Source organism: Pinus tabuliformis, chromosome 3_1, assembly GCF_031772625.1.
Source record: "Pinus tabuliformis cultivar Carrire ecotype Pingquan chromosome 3_1, CPIR1, whole genome shotgun sequence".
NCBI lineage: Eukaryota > Viridiplantae > Streptophyta > Pinopsida > Pinales > Pinaceae > Pinus > Pinus tabuliformis.
The window spans coordinates 468,053,064-468,078,151 of NC_142301.1; the positions used below are offsets into that span (position 1 = coordinate 468,053,064).

Below are 25,088 nucleotides of genomic sequence, written 5' to 3' on the forward strand. Positions count from 1 at the left end.
GCCTCATTGCTTATGTATTTTGCTATTTTGTCGATGATATGTATTGCACTCGGTGCCATTTTGATATATTTACCTTTACATGGTATATAAATGAGAAAACATTGCATATTTTGTCTCTATTGGCTTGGAATCATGGCTTTAAATTTTAAAAATAGTTTTGTTCTAAGTTGCATGAAACGGGTACGAGTTTCCGAAACGGGCACAGATACAAAACACGACCTCCCCAGATTTTGGAAACGGGGAAATACGAATATATATATGTGCAATCATAAAGCATGCATGATACATTATAATTTATCGCATTTACTCATGAATGTTCACATAATGAAAATAAAAATATCGGAATATCCAAAAGCAACCTTTATTATATATCCAAATCTCAAAATCAGCCTTTATTATATATTAATATATGATGCTACAAGTACAATAAAGACTATAAGGCTGCAAGAACTATAGAGAAAAAAGACTAATCCTCATCAAAAATAGAAGCAGGACAATGCTCAACAATGGATGGTGGTGCTGAAGAAGATGATGGGCCAATTCCACTTCCTCAGGGCAGCAAGAGAGAGATCCAAATCAGGACTTTCTTTAGAAGGACCACTGTTGTATTTTGGACCCCTACGAGATGCAAGGCGAAGGTTGGAGTGCACATAAACAAGATCCTCTGCCTTTTGTGAGCCCAACCTATTGCGCTTCATAGAATGAATAAAACCATAAGTGCTCCAATTCCTTTCTGTTGATGAAGAGCTTGCCACTTGTGAAAGAATACGAATGGCAAGGTTTTGCAAATGTACACCATTTGCTCCATGACAAATCCACCACCTAACTAGATTCATGGTGCTTCTCTCCTCCAATACTGATATATCTCCATAATCATCTATTCCTGCAGCAAAACTGGCAAATTCTTCCTTTACTTCCCTGTGTAGATGAGAAGGAAACATTCTCCCCATTAGCCACTTTAGTCACCCAATTAAAAAATAGAAAAAAAATTAAGAAAAAGTCAATCTGCGTGGGGAAACTCCGCCATACGGCCCGGAAACTCGTTTTTGGCCATACTGGCCACGTTTCCTCCTCGAGAAACGGACTAGTACGGTCGGAAACGAGTTTCCAGGCCGTACCATATGGGTTTCCCCGTTTCCGTTTTGTTTTCGTACGGAAACGGACCCTCTGCCCACGTTCCCTGCAGCTTATGTTTTGTTTCATTAAAAATTAATTATTTAATGTATTTTTCTAAAACTGGTTCATTCAGATCAAACCAGTCCCAGTTAGACCGGTTCATTAGGTGGACTAGTCCAGTCACCGGTTTCGGTTTTAAAAACATTGGGTACGGAGTAGCATTCTGGGAGGGAAAGGGACTTCTAAAACCTAGAGGACCTAGCTAAGTTTGAAGGGCAGTTCTAAGAGTTAGGGAGAGCGGTCTATATAGGCTAACGAACAAGCCTATGTTGCAGAACAACGAGAAGAAGGTTGAGTTAGGCTTGGGAGGGTGTTAGGCGACTGAGAGTGAGATAGACCTCAGAGGGAGTGAACGAATTTAGAGGGAGTGAGCCGACTAAGAGGGAGTTAGACCTTTAGAAGGAATCAACAGACTTAGAGGGAGTCAGGGAGCCAACAAATTCAGAGGTAGAGTCAACAACCCTTAGAAAGTCAACCTTCAAGTTCAAGAGGAAGAGATGAGTCTTCCAAAGCTGCCAAAAAGGTGTCATGGTACGAGATGTTCATGCAGGATGCTCAGGAGAAGGAGGCTTTGAGGAGTAAGAATGGTCCAAGTCACACAATAGGATATGCTTCAATAGACAATGATGAGGAGTGGAGAGCAGTTGTAGTAGAGGACCAGGTGTGGGAAGAGCCACTTCCAAGCAGATTTGTGAGAAGTACCTCCCTTGCTAAGAGGGAGTGTTGATGTTTTGTACAATCAGGAGATATTCTCACATGTCATTGGTGTCAGGCGTGTGAGAACAAATTTGAGACACTCACTTTGGGTTTTTTCCTTGAAAATCCATGTTGGACAATGTGTGTTATGATAACCCATGGTATAGATACGTGGTATTCATTTTGGAAAAATATAAATGCAAAGCATTGGGAGAGGTTCATCATAAGATTGAGTGATTCATTCTTGTGGCAAGAGAGCAAGAAAGGATGTCTTGTTGAGGAACGAAGGTCGAGTAGGCCTCAGTCTTGGGTAGACCTGTGAGGAAGCAGTTCTGTGTGAGGGTCGAGTAGGCCAAGGAGAGCACTGAGTCAGCTTTGTTGTGACAACAAGAGGAAGGAGGGACATAACCTTGTTTGTTTGGTAGTAGACCAAGAAAGGGGAGGCTGAGCCCTGTGGAATGTTGGTGGAGAAGGCCACAACAAAGGGAAAGAGGGCCACAACCTTGAAAAGGATAGACTGAAGTTTGTAGCAGCTGGCTGAAGGCTTAAAAAACAAGGCCGCTGCTTGTGGAAGGCCACAACAAAGGGAAGGGAGGCCATAGTAGGGTTTGAGATAGGCCGCAGGTGGAAGGACAGGCCGAGGCCCGTAGGGTGCTAGCAGCACCAAGTTTAAGGGCTGATTGCCAGTCTGTGAAGAAGACAACAAGGCGAGGTCTATAAGGAGGCAGTGAGGGCAAGTTTATTGCTGACTAGTAGCACAGTTTGGAGGGTTGAGTTTGCCCTTGGCTTCTAGTGATTGGACAACTATAGGGGCAGTGAACAGTGAGTAGATTATGGCAGGTACAATGAGAAGACTGTGGCAAGGAGATTGAATAGGGTTTCTGCAGTGAGGAGAAGGAGTTTTCTGTGAAAGTTTTCCCTTGTAGTTGGCATTTTACTGAGCATTGTAAAAGGGCCATTTTCCTGTGTACAGGAGCCCTAGGTTCTTGTTGAAGGACTAATAAGAATTATTTTTTTGGGCTGTATTCTTGTGTTAATATGCATGATCTGATTTTCTGGTTAGGCACATCAGTGAGTTTCAATTAATTAGTTAATTTGAGACTGTTACTAGATCTTGTGTGTGTGAACTGAGCGTAGCGCTCACATGCCCAAAATCTAACAAAAATGAAACAAGAATTGCTGTAAGAGGATCGAGAAGTGGCTGTTTCTGTAGTTAATAATCTAGTCTCGTCAATAATGGCTTCGAAGGTGAAGATGTGGTCTATAGTTGAATAAATTTTCTTGAAACTAGCGTGCATCATAGCCTTAAAGCCTCTAGTTGATTGGTGTTAGACATGAAAATGGAAGACAAATTCAGATAAGTGTGTGATGGATTTCTCATTAGTACGATTAAGGATAAATACAATTGTTTATGACTCTTGGTTTCATCTTCTGAGAGGTCTCTTGAACTCTCGATTGCTATGCATATTCTATTAACACTTTTCATCTCTCCCAATCCAAATTCACATCATCCCTAAGGATTAAATTTTCAACATTCCTCCCCTTATTCTCAAGTGGTGTATGTGAGTCTAAGAAGAGGGCCGAAATATGAAGGTGGATAACAACCAATGTTTGGATGTGCTCTTTGAATACGGCGGTTTAAGGAAAACCACAGATCAAATGGGTAGCAGAAGTCAAAGTCTTCTACTGAATGGTGGTGTAAGGTTCACCAACAACTCTGGAACTTGGCTCAAAGAAGTTCTCGGTACAATTTCGAATGTAGCTAGAAGTTGTCTTTTGCGAAATGGAAGTGCTCTATGATAATGTTTTAAAGATGACCACAAATTGTTATCTAGCAGAAGCTGTAATATTGAGTAGTGAGTTAAGGAGGACCACATACCAATGGTTCTCATGGAACATGACTGTCTCTACAACTCTGACTTCGACTCTTGCTGACTTTGGCTCTAGGGTTTGGTTGCTGGCTCTGGTTTTGGCAATGGCTCAGGTTCGTTTGTTATTGTTTGATTGGTAGGAGTTCGAAACTTGAAGCCTGACCATCAATCTGTAAATTTCCTCCCTGGAAATTTCTTAGACTTTTGATAAATTCCTGAGTTTACAATTAAAGTTTCAGTGGTGCCTTTCGTCAAGCAGTTTAATTGTGCACTTCTGTAAGTGTTTTCTCACAATTACCACTTCAGTAAATACACACAGTGAACAATATGTACCCAAATGACTCCTCCAGGGAGTTCAAACTGATATATTTAATACCCAGTAATTTGCATACTGCTGATATACATATAATTTTTGCCACAGTGACCACACAACACCACATAAAACAAGCTCTGGAAAATACAGTTTGTTATTACTTAAACAATCAGATATACAGGGAGAATAGAACAATGGAACCTGGTGTGTTAGCTCAGCTCATTAATGCTCCCTTTTTGAAGTGCAGGCTTTATACACCAGTAATATCACCGAGATTGGGTCTTTGAAATGGCAGAGAGTCCTAGAATAGGAATACAACAGTGTGTTCTTTTATTGGAGATCACCTTTGGAACACCCATACGAACAGGATTGAGAGTAATAATTAAGATGACCAGCGGAAATGATGCCACAGCCTGTCCAGAAGTGATAGCTGACACCAACAATGGTATACACCCTTCTCAGCCAGCAAAGAACCCCAGAATCAGGCCTCTTAAAGAGACTATTCAGCCTCAGCACACAAATATTATACTATTATCTTGCCCCTCCATCAAAAGTAATCTCACTCCAGAATGACAACAACTCGTACGTACCCAGGAAACCTCAGCTTGTTCAGCGGTAGAGAAGAGGGATTCAATTTCCTTGCCCCACAGGAAACTCATTCATTTTTATGGCCGCTTGTCCAGCAAATAGGAGGGAATGATTTGACCCATTGAAAGGAGAAACTCATGCTTCTATTGGACAAAACTTGTCCCTGTATACAGTGCAGCTGAACAGAGGTCAATGGCAGATACAGGAATACAGGGGCGGCAGTTTCTACAGTTACTATCATCGTCCTTTTATGGACATGATCGGTTCCTATCAGAATGATCGCTAGATCGTTCAACAGCTTTTCTTTTACTTTCTCCTTCTATGTATATAACTTACCAGTTTTCAGTATATTTTTGGACAAAACTCATATTCTCAGAAACTTACTGGACTTCTCAGAAGTTTATTGTCAGTAAGCACTATAATAGTTTTTGTAAAGTTTATAATAACTCTAAACAGTACTTTTTGCTGACAGCAGTTCATATCTGCAGTATCATACAACATGTAATTTTCTTATATTTTTAATGAAAATTACGCTTTTTCCGAGGAAAAAGAAACTTGTCCCTGTATTTATTTATCAAATTCATCCTCGATTATAGATGGCTCGAATGGCAGAATGAGGGAATGCACTCTTCTAACAGCAGTGATTTTGATTCAGATCCGGGCCTGAGTCTTTGGCTCCCACGACTTTTGTCTTGGACCAGAAAGATGTTCAATGATGAACAATAAATCAGAGATTCAACTGATAACGCCTCTTCTGGCTCAAATCCCTTGAAAATATTTTTCTCCTTTGAATTACGACGGTGAAATTTCACTCCTTGAACTAGTCAGACTGTCTAGTTTCAACACTGAAACCAGTGATGGCGGCTAGGGTTTCCAAACCCTAAGCTTCTCCTTCAAAACTCTTTCCAAGAGCTCTTTTCTCAAGAACTCCAATGCACGAATGAAGACAATCTCTTCATTTTTTCTTTTTTTATAAACTAATGGTCACTTTTGTCGTCATTTTACCTTTTAACTTCTATAAAGCCACTTTATAATATTTTCACTTTATAAAGTTAAAGTGACGTTTCACTTGCCTAGGAAAATGCCCCCCTTTTACCCCTTAGATTTTTACTTTGTTACACCGGAACTGCTCCCGAGAGGTGGGAAACTCGTTCCAATGGTTCTCGCACTCCCATGAGCTTTGGAACTGTATGGAAACGTTACCTTTTCAGCAGGAGCCTTGGGGTTGGGGAATACAAACCCGGTAAAGAAATATGCTGAACTGCCCACAAACTATGAAAATTCCTAGCTCTAACAATCTCAGGAATCCTAATGCAACCTGTTGAATCTACTTCACCTAGATTGTAAATTACATTACAAACTTATTTCAGGTTTCTTCTTGAAATATTGAAGCAACTTACTGAAGCAACCTACACCAAATTAAATATGATTCTGAAACATAGAAATTGAGCAAAGAAATACAAGCACATAGGACACTGTTATTTTTGGACAAATGTCTTCAAAAAAACCCAATGTGGGAAAACCGGTGCAGCAGCTCTGAGGGTTTATTATTATTAAGCAGTTGCAAATTCTGAATACATCTTTGAATACCTCACATGGTTATTTAGTTACAGAGAGAAACACTGGTAGAAAGAATTGTGAGGTTACCTCACACTATTACTGGAAATCTTGGCTGATCCACCCAAGACTGATTGCCCCCAACTTTTCTGGCTGCCTCTGCGCAGTATCTGCATTAGCCCAATGTCAAGCTCTCTAGGGATTGCGTCACTCCTCTGGTTGGTCGATTTGCTATCTCCCGGTCTCACTCCATTGCTCATGGCTTCTAAAACTCGAATTCCCTCTACAAATTTCAGACTCCTCACTGGCTTTTGCGCTGCCTCTGCGTCAGCCCCTCTGGCTCAGTGCTGCCACTACTGGATTACTCTCTGCCTCTCTTTGCTGATGATTCTCTGACTGAGAAAATCATTCTCTTTCCAGAACCTATCCCTGCCCCTCAACTACAAGAAATCTCCTCAATTGAATTTTCCTCCTGAGAACTTCTCACTTCAGAAAATCGATTTCTTGATCTCTCTTGGTGCATTTTCCAAATGACCCTCAAACTCCATCTTATATCTTTCTGTTGGACAACCAACCACCTAGATTAACTCCTAATCAAAGGCTTAGATCGTTTTGACTTGATCTCCATATTTTTCTAGAAGTTTGACCCACAATTAGATTAATAACCATTAATATTTTAATTTTTCTAATTTTAGACTTAGGAACCCCATTAAAAATATTAAGTATTTTAATATAATCGTCTCTGGGTGGAATTTTCCAAAACGGTTTTTGGGTTCTTTGGAATGCATGTGCCCATGCCTCCTTGCAAAAGTTGAGGCTTAGAGCACATTTGATGCTAACCCAAATCAACACTCCCTCTTAGCGAGGAATGTACTCTAGTAATATATAGCTGCTGCATACTGCTCTGATTTTGAAGCATCGTCCTCTGCGCTGTTGATGTCTGACATGTTGTCCCTCAACTGCAAGAAATCTCCTCAATCGAATTTTCTTCCTGAGAACTTCTCACTTCAGAAAATTGGTTTCTTGATCTCTCTTGGTGTATTTTCCAAATGACTCTCAAGACCCCCTTTATATCTTTCTGTTGGACAACCAACGGCCTAGATTAACTCCTAATCAAAGACTTAGATCGTTTTGGCTTGATCTTCGCCTTTTTCTAGAAGTTTCACCCACAATTAGATTAATACCCATTAATATTTTAATTTTCCTAAGTTTAGACTTAGGAACCCATTAAAAATATCAATTATTTTATTATAATTGCCCCTGGGTGGAATTTTCCAAAATGGTTTCTGGGTTCTTTGGAATGCATGTGCCCAAGCCTCTTTACAAAATTTGAGGCTCAGAGCACATCCGATGCTACCCCAAATCAACACTCCCTCTTAGCGAGGAATGTACTCTAGTAATATAGTGCTGCTGCATACTGCTCTGACTTTGAAGCATTGTCCTCTGTGTTGTTGATGTTTGACATGCTGTCCACCAACTAGTGCGTTGCTGCTGCAACTGTACTGCTACCTTTGACACTGCCACTGCCAATGCTACATCTGTACTACAACTCCCTCTGAAATGTTGCATCTGCTATGCTGCTAGCATTGCCACTGCTAACACTGCATCCGTACTGCAACTGAAAAACATCCAAAATTATTGAACTAACTGTGTTCAGTATGATACCACATGAATGCTGAAATTGACTGTTGCTAGTCTCTTCGTTGACCCTCTGATTCTACCATGTTGCTGCTGACCTCTGCTCAGTGCCATCTGCACTGCTGCCAACTCTGCTCTGCAATGCTCAGACGTAGGCGCTCCTAGCAACTGCATCTGTCTCATCGACACTCCTCAGCACCATCCGACACTAGTCCATCCTGCTACTGCAAAACTAGGCTCCTGTAGCAAGGTATTGATCCAAGAGGTGGACTCCTCAAGGATCCTGCCCATTTGTAGCTCTTTCGAACTACAACTCCAAATCAACCCACCTCCCTCTTGGAGGTATCTTGGCTGTCATGGCAAACTCCTCCTCCTGTTCGATCTTTGTCGTTGCAACCTTAGGATCGTGCTTCTCATCCTTGTCTTTTTTCTTCAAAGGACACTGGGATGCATAGTGGCCCATCTTGCCACATCTGAAACACTTCACCTTGGAGATGTCCTTCTTTCGTCTCTGTTGCCCCTGCTGCCCCTTCGATGCAAGGGCTGCATTATCCTCCTCCTCCTTGGGCTTCGACCCACTGTTGCTGTTGCTTCCGTCAAGTTTGACCTTGACCAGGTCTCTCCTCAGCTCCTCTTGTTTTAGAGCTGGCCACATCTCATCCCAATTAGGCAATGCTACTCTGCCTAGGATACTGTGGACAAAGACTTACCACTCATCTGAGACAAAATTGAGGGTCAGTTTAACTAACTCTGATTCTTGAGGTGTATGCCCTACAAGTGCCAACTCATCATGGGTCTCCTTCAGGTTCGTGAGGAATGGATCCACACGTTGTCCCTTTTGCATCTGAGTAGATCTTAGCTTCTTCTCTAGGTACACCTTTTGCTGCTTGGAAGATCCCTAATATAGCGTGGCCAAGACATCCCACATCTCCTTAGCAGTTGCTCTGCTAGCAAATGTGGCACACCACGTGATCCTTGACTCCATCCATGATCATCCTCTTGGTCTTCGCCATCTCAGCTTTGTACTTCTTTAGCGGATCTGCATCCGTAGGTTCAACCACCACATTGTCGACATAAGTCTTGAGGGCATGCTTATCTAGAAGGAAAGACATTCTAGCCTTCCAGATGACGTAGTTGGATGCTCCGTCCAACCTGTCCTGATCCCTCAAGCCACTGGTTATACTGTCAAACAACTCCCTCTTTCTCCCTACTGTGTAGCTTCTAGGTTGGCTTATGTACTCCCTGATGGAGCTAGTAAGTCTGCTGCTCCTTTGCTGCCCATCAAATGAGAAATACTGATTTCCTTGACAAGAAACTACTGAGGAAGTATTCCCTCGTTATGCGATCTGCGTCCTTCTTCCGACGTCTTTTCTGCCCAACACTCAGTTTGCAGAAAACTGCATCCCCCTAGCTTTGTGTTGAGGCTTTGCGTGGCTCCCTCTGCCTTGGCAAATTCTCGATCTGACAGTCTTACCTCTTTGTCGACTCACTCAGAGAGAGACAACCTCGAAAATATAGCCCTCATTGGCTAGAATTACGCAATCCCTTAGGGGATTCGAATTGCTGCTTGCTGCAACAAGTTGGCCCTTGCTTCAGTGCTAGATCTGCTCTTCTTGTTTCACATCAAAAGCTCTGATTCCATGTGAAAATTCCTAGATTCTAAATTACATTACAAACTTATTTCATATTTCTTATTGAAATATTGAAGCAAATTACTTAAGCAGCGTACACCAAATTAAATATGGTTCTGAAACATTGTAACTGAGCAAGGAAATACAAACACATAGGGCACCATTATTTTTGGACAAATGTCCCCGGAAAAACCCAATGCGGGGAAACCGATGCAACAACTCTAAGGGTTTATTATTATTAAGCAGTAGGAAATTCTGAATACATCTTCGAATAGCTCACTGGGTTATTCAGTTACAGAGAGAAATACTGGTTGAAAGAATTGTGAGGTTACCTCACATTGTCATTGGAAATCCTGGTTGATCCAACCCTAGACTAATTGCCCCTGGCTTTTCTGGCTGCCTCTGCACTGTCTCTACGCAGTAACTGCATTAGCCCAACGTCAAGTTCTCTGGAGACTGCGTCACTCCTCTAGCTAGTCGATTCGCTGCTTAGGAGATTCGATTTCTGCCTCTCGGTTTCACACTCCGGCGCACGGCTTCTAAAACTCGAATTCCCTCTGCAAATTTCAGACTCCTCATTGGATTTTGCGCTGCCTATGCGTGGCTTTGCATCAGCCCCTCTGGCTCAGTGCTGCCACTGCTAGATTACTCTCTGCCTCTATCTGCTCATGATTCTTCAGCTGAGAAAATCACTCTCTCCGAAAGCTATCCCTACCCCTTAACTGCAAGAAATCTCCTCAATTGAATTTTCCTCCTGAGAACTTCTCACTTCAGAAAATCGATTACTTGATCTCTCTTGGTGTATTTTCCAAATGACCCTCAAGCCCCTTCTTATATCTTTCTGTTGGACAACCAACAACCTAGATTAACTCCTAATCAAAGACTCAGATCGTTTTGACTTGATCTCCGTCTTTTTCTAGAAATTTCACCCACATTTCGATTAATACCGTTTAATATTTTAATTTTCCCGAGTTTAGACTTAGGAACCCCATTAAAAATATTAATTATTTAAATATAATCATCTTTGGGTGGAATTTTCCAAAACTCTTCCTGGGTTCTTTGGAATGCATGTGTCGAAGCCTCCTTGCAAAATTTGAGGCTTAGAGCACATTTGATGCTACCCAAATCAACAAAAACATGAGCCTATGTTGAAACCTTCGTAGGAAGAAAGGCCAAAGACATCCTTAACACCGATATCCTTAATTGAGAAACTAGAGCAATCTCTTGATGGGTTAAGGAAGCGTGTGACACCTCGAGGTACGGGCGATATCTGGGATGTGATGTTGATGAGTATTCCTTTTAAGTTTTGCTGTTTATGTGTATATATCGCATAAGATTGTGTGTGCATATTGTACGTGGCAGTCAATGCTTAAACATTATAATTGCTTATTCTCTTAAGAGAACTGATAATGAACTTGACATTCTATATATATATAAAAGGGAGAGACTCAGGGAGAGAGACACTGAAAGAATATGTTTATATATAAGAGAGATTATATGTTTAAATTGATTTGAATATTTTGATTATTATATAAATTATATAATTATTTTTATTTTTATTTTTTTTATTATATAATATTACCACTCCCAATTAGTCGTTTCCAATACCTGTACCCAAGTTTCCAATGTTCCCACGTTTTAAAAACTCATGCAACATAGGATTTTTATAATGTTTCCTTAGGCAAAATAAGCCCCCTTATTAAAATTTTCCCCACTTTAGCCTACGGGAACCACATTAGGCTAGCGGATTCTGTCATAAGCTTCCTAAGTGGTCGGGGACATTACACAATAACTGGTATTCCCCCCTTGTTAGATACAAGCAGTGTTTTAAAACTAGGTTTGTTTGACTCAGATTCGGCTTGGTTGACTGAGCCATACCCCTGCGCGGACTGACTAGGTCAATTATGTGGTTCGACGGCCAATTCGTTACCAAATCGACCGAGTTGGTTTGACTTAGATTCGACTTGGTTGATCGAGCCATACCCTTGCCTCGACCGACTAGGTCAATTATATGGTTCGGTGGTTGATTCGTTACCGAATCCGCTGAGTTGGTCACCGACTCGGCTGATTCGGTAACAGACCGACTAAGCCCGACTTAAACTGGTCGACCTCAACGGTGGGAAAAAAGGCGGGTTGGGTGGACTGGAAATCATTTTTTTGTTTAAACTATTTCATAGCCCCTCTACCCCTCTCCCAAGCCTATAAAGGTGACCTAACCCCCTCATATTTCCTCACAACTATTTCATTGCATTTGTGTGAGCATTTGTTTAGATCTTGTGAGCAATTGGAGTTGGTTTTTTGTTAGGCCCCTATACTACTAGTGTAACCCCTTATTGTTATTAGTATAACCCACTTATTATATTGATGTACCCATGTAGTGCCCATATTGTTACTATTATGCCACATAGAAGCCCACCATTGTTACTGTTGTGCCCTACAATAATATTGTTATGTAGGCTTTGATTGTATTGGGACCACTTAGACTCCTATATATAGAAAGGAGGTATTTTCATTTGTATCATCCAAGAATTGTTCATTTATGTAATGTAAAGGAGGTTGCCCCCTCGAAGAGGCTGAATTCTAAGGCGTGGATCTCTGTTTTCTATCTTTTTTTGAGCTGGTTTCATAACATTTGGTATCAGAGCTTTGGATTCTAGGATTTCGCTGCTCCAAACAGGTCATCGTGGCATTTTCGCTATAACTTTTTTTCTGTGACGTTTCAGAAGTCGAAAAAAAAACCCATTTGAGAAGAATTGGCGCTGAACCTTGGATCCGAATTTCAGATCTTTTCGCGTGATATTTGAGGATATATGATCTGTGGAAGTTGGTCTTTTTGCAGACTCCTGAATTACACTCAAAACAGGTGACCTGGGGAAAATCGTCATAACTTTCTTTCTGAGCATCGGATTGAAATTTTGTAAGAAGGTACAGAAAGAGAACAGACTCTAGTTTCTGTTTATATATTTTTCAGAGTCAAAGGTTGAAACAGTGACACGTGGCACTTCATACAAGTTCTCTCTACTGAACCAGTCTATAATCAGGTCACTGCGGGAGATTGTGCATAACTTTTTCTTGGAGAATCCAATTTGGATCAGACTTGTGGCATTGGAAAGAGAACACAGAGGGCTACTACAGGTCACAAGTTAAGAACTTAAAGATCTGAAAGTACAGAGTTACAGTCGTTTCAAGGTAGAGCTCCTAAAATCAAGAAAAAGCAAGATGAGGAAGTTTGATGGCAAAGATCCGGTAAATTGGATACTTCAGATGGAGCAATATTTTGATATACATGGTGTACAACTGTTACAAAAGGTATGTATTGCATCTTCATATTTAGAACCAGATCAATTTTTATGGTACAAAGGGCTTTGTTCTCGTAAAGAACTTGTTACGTGGTCAATTTTCACGGAGGAAATGATAGCACATTATGAGGATATAAAGAGCAACACCTTCTTTAGAGCAAAAACACAACAATTGGAAAGAGTAAAAGGGCTTTGTGACATAATGGAAAGCAAAATTATGGAAACCAGGAAGCATACCCCTCACAACTATAAAGATGGAAGTGTTGTTTCTCCCAGCCTTCCACAACCTACAAGGGTTACACCACAACAATTGGAAGAAAAAAGAGAAAAAGGGCTTTGTTACAATTGTGATAGCAAATGCACTAAAGGTCATAGGTGTGCTGAGAAGAAATTATTTTACATAGAATATGAAGAGGAGGAAGAAAAGGATCAAGAAACATCAAAAGAAGAGGATATACGTCTGGACACCACCCCAGAGAAAGAAGAAATGAACCAGACCATATCTTGTAAAGCCTTGGCAAGAATTACCACTCCTCAAACTCTCAAGATAGAAGGACATATCAAGAAGAAAAAGGTGCAAGAAGTGAAAGATCACATCGAGAAAGAAGAAATGAATCCAACCATATCTTGTAATTCAATGGATGAAATTACCACTCCTCAAACTATCAAGATAGAAGGACACATCAAGAAGAAAAATGTTCAAGAAGTGAAAGATCACATCGAGCATCAAGAAATGAATCCGACCATATCTTGTAAAGGACTGGAAGAAATTACCACTCCTCAAAAGATAGGACATATCAAGAAGAAAAAGGTTCAAGTAGAGAAAGATCATATCGAGCATCAACAACAAGTTCTCCAACTTTTAAAGGATAACGCCACTTCGGTGCAAAATCAAATGAAACAACAGGTAGATCAACATCGTAGTGAAAAATGTTTTGATGTGAGTGATTGGGTATGTTTACTGCTACATCTCAAGCAAGCTATTTATGAGAAGGAAATGTTGGCAATACTACATGCACTTAAAAAATGGCAACCTTACCGAATGGGAAGACGCTTCAAGGATGAGGATGTGGAAGCATTGTTTTGTGCTATTTATATTATCCAACCAAATTGGATAAACGAAGCAACGGATGAATGGAAGAAGAACGAAGAAGTATGGCGACTTATTCAAAAGTTGCAAAAGATCCCAATTCAAGCAATATTGCCAGAAATTGAAGAGGAAGGAAAAATCATATTGGAACCTGGAGCAGTCATAGAAACAAGAACCCGACAGCTACGAAATCGATCAATTTCAGAGTATCTCATCAAGTGGAAGAACTTACCCGCTGAATATTCCACATGGGAGGACAAGAATTTTATATAGAAGCATCAAGAACTACTCAAGCGTTGAGGACAACGCTTTTTGAAGGAGAGGGGCATGTTAGGCCCCTATACTACTAGTGTAAACCCTTATTGTTATTAGTATAACCCACTTATTATATTGATGTACCCATGTAGTGCCCATATTGTTACTATTATGCCACATAGAAGCCCACCATTGTTACTGTTGTGCCCTACAATAATATTGTTATGTAGGCTTTGATTGTATTGGGACCACTTAGACTCCTATATATAGAAAGGAGGCATTTTCATTTGTATCATCCAAGAATTGTTCATTTATGTAATGTAAAGGAGGTTGCCCCCTCGAAGAGGCTGAATTCTAAGGCGTGGATCTCTCTTTTCTATCTTTTTTTGAGCTGGTTTCATAACATTTTTGGAGCAGCATTGAAGAGGTTTGACTCCGATTTAGAGTCTGACCCAGATGATGTTTCCTTGTCTAGCAATAGTGACTAGTGATCACTAAATAATATTCTGTATTAGTGACTTGTAGTCTTGCAGTGGTATTGTGTTGTTGTAGAGGCCATTTAGAGGCTCCTTGGTTATGTGTTTTTGTTCTGATCTCTATATATTACATCTATCAGATAGTGCACTGGGTGCCATTTTGATATAATAGATATATTCATGAGAATACTTTGATCATATGTTGTCTTCTCTCTGTAACGAATAAAATATATAAATAATATAAATATAATATGAAAGATAATAATCATAAATAATAGTTAGTTAAGCATAGGACATGACTCTTCAGGAAGAGACACTTGCTTGATATATAAGCAAGCCTCTCTTTCTTATTGTAAATCATTCTCATTCTTATTTTTATTCATATATTTAATATAATATTTATATCCTTAATGGATATCTTGATATTCCAAATCTTTTGGAGTAATTAATTTGTAGAAGGAACTTTGTTCGCTTCATTTGGTATTAGAGCCATGTTTGGCTAATCACCAGGCCTTTGGCTATCAACCTATCATCAACTTTGTTCGCTTCATTTGGTATTAGAGCCATGTTTGGCTAATCACCAGGCCTTTGGCTATCAACCTATCATCAACCTTGTTGCTGTCATAATTGAAAGGCCTATCAACCTATCATCAACCTTGTTGCTGTCATAATTGGAACGTTTCCCGACACATTGGGAGATTCTCCATTTTTTAGGTCTTTGGCCATTTGCTACTATTTAAAAAAAACATAATAAAGAATAAAGAAGAAGGGTATATAAAAAAAGAGGAAAAGAAATAATATATTCTGAACAAAAAAAAGAAAGTGAATATATATATATATATATATATTATATATAAGGGTTTTACGTTATTGATAAAAAGTGCATAATAAAGATAAGCGGAAATCTTTTCAAGTATATTTAAGACTTTTTACGTGGAGAAGCCCGTGGTTTTAGAAACCAATGGTAATTGCCCGTGGTTTTAGAAACTAGTGGTAATTGCCCGTGGTAAGTTTTACATTTTACGTGGAGAACATTAACCGAGGTTTTAGAAACAACCCATGGTAATTGCCCATGGTATTTTAGAAACCAATGGTAATTGCCTGTGGTTTTAGAAACCAGTGGTAAGTTTTACATTTTACGTGGAGAACATTAACAGAGGTTTTAGAAACAATCCATTATAATTGCCCATGGTATTTTAAAAGTAAAAGAAAAGGCGTGATCTAAATAATTTTAATCGTTCAAAGCTAAAGATTGTGCCCGTACCAAGAGTCATCTCTCATCCAAATTTTATAATTATAAAAAGGGATACTATATAAGCCTTATATAGTTATATATAAAAGGAAAAGCGGGTCTCAAAAAAGTATATATAAATTTTATATAATTATAATTTTATAATATATATAAATTAAAATTATATAATATATATAATTTATAATTATATATATTAATAAAATTATTATTATATAAAAATTTTATTAAAAGAGTGAACAAAAGAAGAAGAAGAAAAAGAAGAGAATATTTGAAATATATATATATTGATATTAGATTTTTATAAGAGAGAAGTGGAAATATATTTTATAGATTAAAAGAATATATACAAAAAAAGAGAAATTATATAAAAAGAGTAAAAAAAAAGGAGAGAGAATATATCATATAAAAATTAAAAAAAAAGAAAATAAATAAATTGTTGAAAAAAAAGGAAGATAAAAGAAGTGAAGAAAAAGAAAAAATATGGAATCCATGAGTAAGGAACAAAGACAATCAATCACAAGAGATATAGAACAATTAATTACAAGAATGGAGTGACGGGCTGAGGAGAGAAAGAGAATGGATTCCTTCTTTTCTTTACATCCATCATCACTTCCACAGAATGATGTTATCCAGTGTACCGAGAAAGTGCAGCTAAAAGATCAAGAGAATGACAAAATAGCCAAAATTCAACAAAGCAAGGAAGTGTTAGAACGCGAACATAAAAATCTTGTGGATATACATTACAAAGAAAGAATGGAAAAGGACGAAGAAATTTCTCGTCTCAAGGACCACATCGAAAAATTACTGGCACAAGTGAAGAAAACTAAAGTCTCAAAGAAAGAACTCAAGCAACATTTATCAGAACAAGAAGAGGAAAATTTACGTTTAAAGAACCTTAATAAAAATTTATTAGAACAAATCAGAGATCTAAAAACACTAAAAATAATGTTGATGAATCAAAAGCCAAAGAACTTTTACGTCTGAGAAATCATAATCAAAGTCTGCTCAATCAAACTAAGAAACTTAAGGAGGATAAGAAAGCATTAAAAGATAAGTTGGAACAAGTCACTCAAGAAGAAGTATTGAAATCTCCAGTCACAACAGTTCAAGTTGAAAATAAGGGAACGAATATCGATCCAGTGAATATGACAACTCAAGAAGACAAGTCAGTTGAAGAAACGACACACGTAGATGTGGCAGTTCAGACAATGGACATCCCAAGTAAATGTTCCATAACCAGTTCAACATCTTCGCCAGAAGAAAATCTAAAAACTCCATATCGACATCCAAATCACGAAGGTAGACCAATCAACCATGCTACGTATCGGTACCATTCAGACCAGAAACAACAAATTGATGTTTCAGAGAATAATGACGTAAAATCAATCCAGTCTTATGCTAACAAGTCATTACAAACTTCCAGTGATCAGAGTACTATACAGAAGATTAACCTGGGATGGTCTGATCCCTTCTCAGTGCGACAATTTTGTTTGTCACTAAGAAGATCTTATCAACTTGTATCGACGAGGATGACTATTCCGAGACAGAAAGACTTTCGAAGCAGAAAAAGAGATCAAGCCTTTTGTCATCAACAAGCTTTGAGGACAAAGCTTTTTGAGGAAGAAGGCAATGTAACGAATAAAATATATAAATAATATAAATATAATATAAAAGATAATAATCATAAATAATAGTTAGTTAAGCTAGTAATTAGGTTGAAGAGGCATGTCTAATAGGACATGACTCTTCATGAAGAGACGCTTGATATATACGCAAGCCTCTCGTTCTCATTGTAAATCATTCTCATTCTTATTTTTATTCATATATTTAATATAATATTTATATCCTTAATGGATATCTTGATATTCCAAGTCTTTTGGAGTAATTAATTTGTAGAAGACATACAAAGGATATAATTTGTGTCGATGCACATGGTTCCATGTTTTTGACAATTAATGGCAAGTGATTTGAACACTAGACTAATGTCTAACCTTTTGAACTTGAGTCTGACGACAACCAGACCTTGACAATTCTTGTTGGCTCTAACGACCCGAAAAGGTGTAAACAAAAAACTCTCTTTAATGTCAATTCTTTGAAAGACTTATACTTGGAACTGCGTAGACTGACTCTTCAAATGGTAACATGCCTCAATTCTTGAAAGCTCTGAGTAAAATATCCAAAGGGACAACAAGCCTTCAGTTCTATTGGTTTGGAATAAGGAAAGTTTACAAAGCGTACAGTTAGTTTGAGAGCGCATTGAGGGTGTCATCAAACTTCGTCAACTTGACAATCTCAATGCAGACATGATAGAGTCCTGAGAGAGTTACCATGTTAGAGGAGATGCAGTCATGGGAGGGAAGGTGTAAATACTGTGGGAAGGCGAAATAGACAAAATTTCATGTTTCCACAAACTCGCTCGCGAAAAAACTTTCGGCCACCAAATAACCCCTAAAAATAGCCTCAGATTGCATAAATTAGCCTGGAAATTTAGTATTTGAATCCAAATTCACTTAAAGAAGCTGAATATTCAATATTGATAGTAACAACTAACTTTGAAATGCTCACAAAGGAAATCAGGTTGCCAACTTCCCAAGTTACAAAGATTTGAAGTATGTAGAGGCTAATTGCAGTAATTTACACATTGGTATGTCATTTGAAGAATCCCATAGGTGTTGAAACATCCTGATTGTGTCAGAAGCTTATACTTCATGTTTCTGTTTGTGCTTCATAGAGTCACAAAGGCAGGATTCTATCTCTCCTTGCCATAGTATAGTACTATGAATTCTTTAGAAGACCAAATACATTGTCATTGGTTAATTGACTTGTAAACAGTAAGTGATTGCAATCAACTTGTCCATTTCCTTTTGATGAAGCCAAGCTATGGAAGGGTGAAAATAGAAATGAGTTGAAAATTCAAATTCAATTGTAGTTCCTAAATACTAGTGTTTTGATGGACTATGATGGTGGTTCTAATTTGAATCAAATGCTAAAGATTGGAATAGACTTTGCTGTAGGAACCTCAACTATATATGTTGATCCAACTTGCATTTGAAGGACACATTGAACAAGAATTATTGGCACTCCTTCAAGCACTATCTACTTTTTCTAGATCCATAATGAGGACGCGTAGGTTTGAATTCAAGCTCTGTGGGCTCATTCCCATTAGGGATCAACTCTCCATGTGGTTGTATTCAATCAAGTTGTGAGCTGGGTTTGGTGTTGTTGACTCTAGTTTTGGGAATGAACTTGAGGTGCCCCAATTCGCACAAAACAATCAAATAACCATTAAACCCTAGCTTGTTATGTGTGAATCAAGTCTCAATAATGATGACGCTAGTAGTTCATCTCCATCGCGATTTAGCCATGGCGAGGGTCTTTTCTCCAACAATGTTATACAGGGTTCAACCTTCTTCTTCTAGCTTTGTAATAGAAACAAATTGACACACTCCATTAGTGATGAGGCCTTCTTAATACCCACTTTAATGCATGATAGGAACACCCATTGAAGTAGTACAAACCCTATTCCAATAACATCTTAATACCCACTTTAATGCATGATAGGAACACCCATTGAAGTAGTACAAACCCTATTCCAATAACAACAACGAGTATCAATGTTTTCGATATCACTGAATGATTTTTTGTGCACTGAGTTGAGGGAGATCAAACAAAGAGAGTGGGTGAGAACGACTACGAAAGAAGAAATGAACAATTAGACAAATGAGTCTATCATTCACTGTTAACCATAGGCGGGTCCGTTATCACATACAGGATGAGTAAAGTAATGCTGAACTCTGACAAGCTTAGAACTGCATAATGAGTATAACTTTTTGGCTCAGAATGGTAGAGGTGTTTTGAGCCAAACCTTGCTTTGATTCCATTGTTAGACACAAAAAAATGGAAGACAAATTCAGAGAAGTGTGTGATGCATTTCTCATTAGTATGAAACAAATAAATGCATTTGTTTGTGACCCTTGTTTCATCTTCCAGGAGTTCTCTTGGACTCCCAATAGCTGTTCACATTCTCTCGAGACTTTTCATCTTTCTCTCTAAGGATTACATTTCCAACAATTGGAAATTTACATATGTATAGTTTTTACATACATTTTGTTGAAGATGCGTGCAATCATGGGCATGTAGCTATTTAGGATAGGTAATTCACTGGATAAATGACCTTGGATTTATGGATAAAATGGATGATGTGTTGGGACCAGGATACAAGAAAGGCAAAGCAAATGACTTCATTAAAGTGAGCAGTCATGGGGTTCACTAGGGGCCTCATGCTGTATTTAAGAAATTCTAATTGAGGGCCCTCTATTTCTATATGTTTGTTAATGCAACGTTTCTAGATGGCCCTTATGATAAAACTAGTGCAGAGAAAATGAACAGAAGCGGGGAGAGGAGAGACAATTGTGGGAGGTTGGTTCACAATGCCATCAAGAAGATGCAAGAGTTAACTAGGCATAGAAGTCAATAGTAGGGGCACATTGTTTTTGAGGTTCACATGAGCCATGAAGGTAAAAAGCAAGCTATATTTCTTAACAAGCAAGGAAGATGATGCTAATCCATTGGGTGTTCAGTTCTAGATCAAGATGATGGCAAGATTGAACTTGAGCTTCTTATGCATGATGTTGTAGTCTTCTTCAAATCATTTGTTCATGTGGCGGGAGCTAGAAGGGTGGGCTGGCTTGGAATAGTGGATTGTGTGTGGAAACAAGTCCTAAGTAGCTTCAGATAGAATGTGCATTAGGAAATTGAATTTCAAAGTGGTTTTTGGGAGATAATAAACTAGACAACTTCTGTTGTATATGAGTAATTGAACTTGATTGTGATGTGGGGAGATGGAGGAAGGAATGGGGGAGGATTAATAAGATAGGGGTTGGAAAGGTAAAGGCCAAGTATCCATGGCAAGGGGGATGCAATTAAAGACCTTAAAATCATGTATAGATGGATTGAAGGTAAGGGGTTCTCAAGGCATGAATCTTGGCCTGTTCAGTAAACTCGCCTCTTCCACACCATGGCAGTCCAACATATCAAAATGTTGTGTTTTCTTCTATGAGGAAGAACCTTCATTTTCGCCACCCCTCGTCTTCACCCTCCCTGAGGGTCTTCTTATGAATTATAGCAGATGATGCATGCTATACCTGCTATTTGCCTTCTCTTCTTTGCTGATTTAAAATTGTTTCAGCAACAACATTATCTAGGGCCTCATTTCTTGGACTCTGTCTCACTGGAAGCCTCTTCGGCCTTGACGTTATGGCCAGGCTTGCGGTGAAGTTACAGCCATTGTTCTTCTGAACCAATTATGCATTCTCAACTTCTATCAATTGGAATAAACCTTGTTTTTTCCCATCCATGGCAACCATCTTTTTTCTAATCCGTATCAACAACTAAACACATATCATCACATAAAATTTTATGCAGTTGTGGGTTATGCTTCATTATGCTAGTTATTGAAAGTAGATTTTTTCCCCAAACGAGGAAGAGAATAGATATCTTTAATCATTACTTTTGTACTCTTAGCAGAAGTAGGACAATTCTTTTTCCTCTAACCTCGGGGTCTATTCTGCCACATAACACAACAGAATCAGATTGATATTTATTCTCTACAGAATCAACACACCATTCAACACTCGTAAATTTTTAGGTACCACAATAAAAACATTTAATTGGTTTTGTACTTTTCCCTGACTCGGAAGAGTTATCTCGACCATTCTCTTCTCACTGTTTGCTACTGTTTCTCTTAAACTCTGCTGCAGGGGCCACCTCAGAAATCTCACTAACATTGCTATCTCAAATTGCTTTTTCCATCTGTCTTGCTACAAGAGTTTAGTGCTCAGCTCTGCTCAAATGCCAGATCTTTTTGGAACCAGTAATCTTCAAGGCATCAATAACATTTGCATCGTAATACGGCAAGCTTTTCAAAGTTATAACTGCGATATCCTCTTCCATTGTCTTGTCAATTGATTTCAATTGACTTGTAGTATACTAAATACTTGATTTTTAGCAAATGATTTGGCAATGAGTTCCTCCATTTAAATTGAGAACAACATATTTTCAAGGAAAAATGATATACTTTTGTCTAAGGTTTCATGCAACTTCAGTAGATTTCCCCACGTGACAAATGCATCAGTACCATCATGAACTTTGGGAAGCATTTCATTCATTACTGAGAGCTTGATCAGCATCACAGCCTTTGCATTCTTTGCATCATATTTTGTTTAAGGTTTCATGCAACTTCAGTAGGTTCCCCCACATGACAAAAGCACCAGTACCATCTTGAACTTCAGGAAGCATCTCATTCATTACTGAGTGCTTGATCAACATCACAGCCTCTGCATTATTTGCACCATTTTTTTCATGGGCATCTACTTTGGTGTCATTCCAGATTTCTTTTCCCAAGACAAGCGTGCCCAAACATCCATATTCAAATATAGCAATCATATTCTATTTCATTTAAAATTCTGGCTATTACACTTTTTGTTTTCATTCAACATTATATGTGGGCTAAACTGGCCATTTTTGTAGGGTCGAAAAAATTTCTGTTCTATGCCAAAAAAATCAGAAAACAATTCTTCTTGTCTATCACTTCAAAGAACTTGGTTTTTAATTTTTGAATACAGATGCATCTCTTCAAAATTAATGTGTGAATACAGGGTAAGTGTTGAACAATCATAAAATTTGAGTGTATTAATTATCCAGAGATACGCCGTCTCAAGAAGATCCAAATCTAACATTTGGATTACTTTTTCGATATCAAGTTGCGTGGATACTTTTGAAGTGCCCTTCAAATTTCCACATTAAAAGTTTGCGCTGAATTATCACTTAATTCCTCGAAAACAGTGGATTTATTGCTGAAATGGTGGCAGCTTCTTTTAATTTGATGGGGTTTGATTTCTCTGTGTGGTGATGCTTATTGTGGTGGCTCATTTCCACAGTGGCACCTCCACTTTTAAACTCTTCTCACACTGGGACTTCACTTAAATTTTTTTTTGTCTTCAGGTTCACTCCATTTCTCTTAGTAATTGGTGTTTCTATTCGGCGGCTCATTCCACAAGAGTGGTGGCTTTTAAGTTATCTTTGTGTAGTAGCGGCTCACACTACAATGGCGACTTTGCTTTGTCTGATAACCACTCACACTACAATGACTTGCTTTTCCGATATCTTTTTGTTTGACGGCTACTTAGTATGCCTACTTATCAAACCTTGATACAGTGGCTACTTAGTTACTTAAAATAAAAATGGCGGATCTCTATACACAAACTCAAACATATATTTGACCACAACCCTTTATGATGTATAGCCAAAAGTGTCACTTTTATGGCACTTCCATGTTCCTTTTCCTTTCTTTTACCACAGCTTCCAAGTTCCATGATCCGTTACAACTTTACTAGAGATTGGGATTTTCGTATCATATTTTGGGTGGCTTGCCCGTTTTAGTATTTATTTATTTATTTTATTTTTTTTAAATCTTCCGTACAGTGTGTGAGTAGTCCATTGGTGACTTCTTTAGTTACGGCAGTCAGTTGGCTCCTCCACCTGCTTTCGTCTTCTTCTCCTCGCCTTGGCTTTGATACCATGTGAGATTTTACACTCTTGCTTGGACAAGAATACAGATGAAAGAGAAAATGTGGATTGATTCGTACATTAGATGATGCAATGTCTTATTACATAGTAGGAGAGGGGAGTACATTTCATAACTCATGAATACCTAAATACCTAATTGTTAATGATTACTTAAATGCCCCATCATTATATAAATTATAACTTTATTAGTGAGCATTTATTTTTAGTTTAAGTCCTAAGTTTTAAATTTGACCATTATCCCCAACATTTTTCATGTCCAAGTTTATTGTTGTCAATATTTTCCAATAATTTCCTATATTTTCTGCTATATTTCCAATTAATTTCTTTCTGAATCTTCAGTGATATATTCCCTGAAATGATTTTTTTTTCCTGGATTGTGTATGACTATTTCTTTCTCACTTTGTCTCAACATGGTATCAATAGCTTTCTCTCCCTAGTTTTTTTACACAAATTGAATGACCCAGATTACCTTAATCTCTCTGTGTCCGTATATCTTGTTGGTAGTAAGCAATGTAGTTGCCTTCTTACTCGTCAGAAAAACATTAGTACTTCATTTTGAGGAGCCCACGATCATGCCAGTTACGTGAGACGTTGGTCGCTGTTATTGTTGATCTAGTACTAAATAGTTTACTAATCTGTTAAATTTTATATTTGTGTAGATTATGAAGTTTGCCATTAAATTCTAACTTCAGAATGACAGGTTGCTGAACGAGCTCTCTTCTTGTGGAACAATGACCATATAGTCAGTTTGATAGCTCAAAATCGCAGTGTTCTTCTTCCACTCATTTATGAAGCTTTGGAGAAGAATACTCAGAGCCATTGGAACCAGACAGTTCATGGTTTGACATTGAATGTGAGAAAGATGTTCATGGAAATGGATAGTGACCTTTTTCATGAATGTCGGCGCATATTTCAAGAGAAGCAAGCAAAAGCGAAAGAAAATGAAGAAAAACGTGAACTGATCTGGAAACGTTTGGAAGAAGTTGCGGAGTCCAAAAGTGGAAGCAAAGAATCCTTGCCAGCCATTCAGGCATTAAAGATTTGAGGGTCAGATTGAACCAGCTTTAAATGAGCAAATTGATAGTTAACCTGATAGAGGGAACCCTTTAAAGTTGGTGAGATTTTTATAGGGACTTTGTTGTAAACCTTAATATGTTCAATATCTATGGAAGTCCAGAGAAAGCAGACCTGGAGGAATGTGCTCTTCTTAAGATTGTCTTGTGAAAGAAAAGTGGATGGGCTGTTCTAATTTGAAGGAGTGAAAGGTTATGATCAGCTTGGCTTGTTGTCCAAGTGAAGGAGAATGTAATGTATCAATCTTGTCGTGTTCAGGTATGAATGAATTTCCATCACTGATTTTAGAGTATTGGTTGCAGTGTTCAAATTTGCTATTTCGGAATTTCTGTGCTATTATGATTATTATGGATGTTGCGAAGCAGATCATCGATTCTCTTTTTGCCATGCCCACTGCATGGAGCTAGGAATAAATCCATGACCCTAATTGCTTGTAGCTTCTGTAGGTATATTGTTATAATGTTGAAGCTTTTTTCATATCTCTGTTGGACATTTCTCCAATAATGAATGCTTCCAGTTTTTGCTATTGACAATTATTGGGTCTTATATAATGATAATTTAAAATATTTCATGACTATTGGAAAT

At 38.3% G+C, this 25,088-nt stretch overlaps 1 protein-coding gene across 3 annotated transcripts in view; it reads left to right on the forward strand.

Annotated features, from left to right (window-relative positions):
* The window catches only part of LOC149187798 (serine/threonine protein phosphatase 2A 57 kDa regulatory subunit B' beta isoform-like), a 46,137-nt gene extending 21,270 nt beyond the window's left edge, over positions 1–24,867 (forward strand). The window contains exon 3 of one of the 3 annotated variants that reach the window (XM_089411472.1): positions 4,304–4,969. In XM_089411472.1, the coding sequence (XP_089267598.1) occupies positions 4,304–4,366 (63 nt within the window). In that variant the 3' untranslated portion in view covers positions 4,367–4,969. Of the gene's footprint in view, positions 1–4,303; positions 4,970–24,088 lie in introns of those variants that run through there. The other 2 variants (XM_089411473.1, XM_089411471.1) reach the window with 2 other exon arrangements.
* Positions 24,868–25,088: the final 221 nt, after the last annotated feature.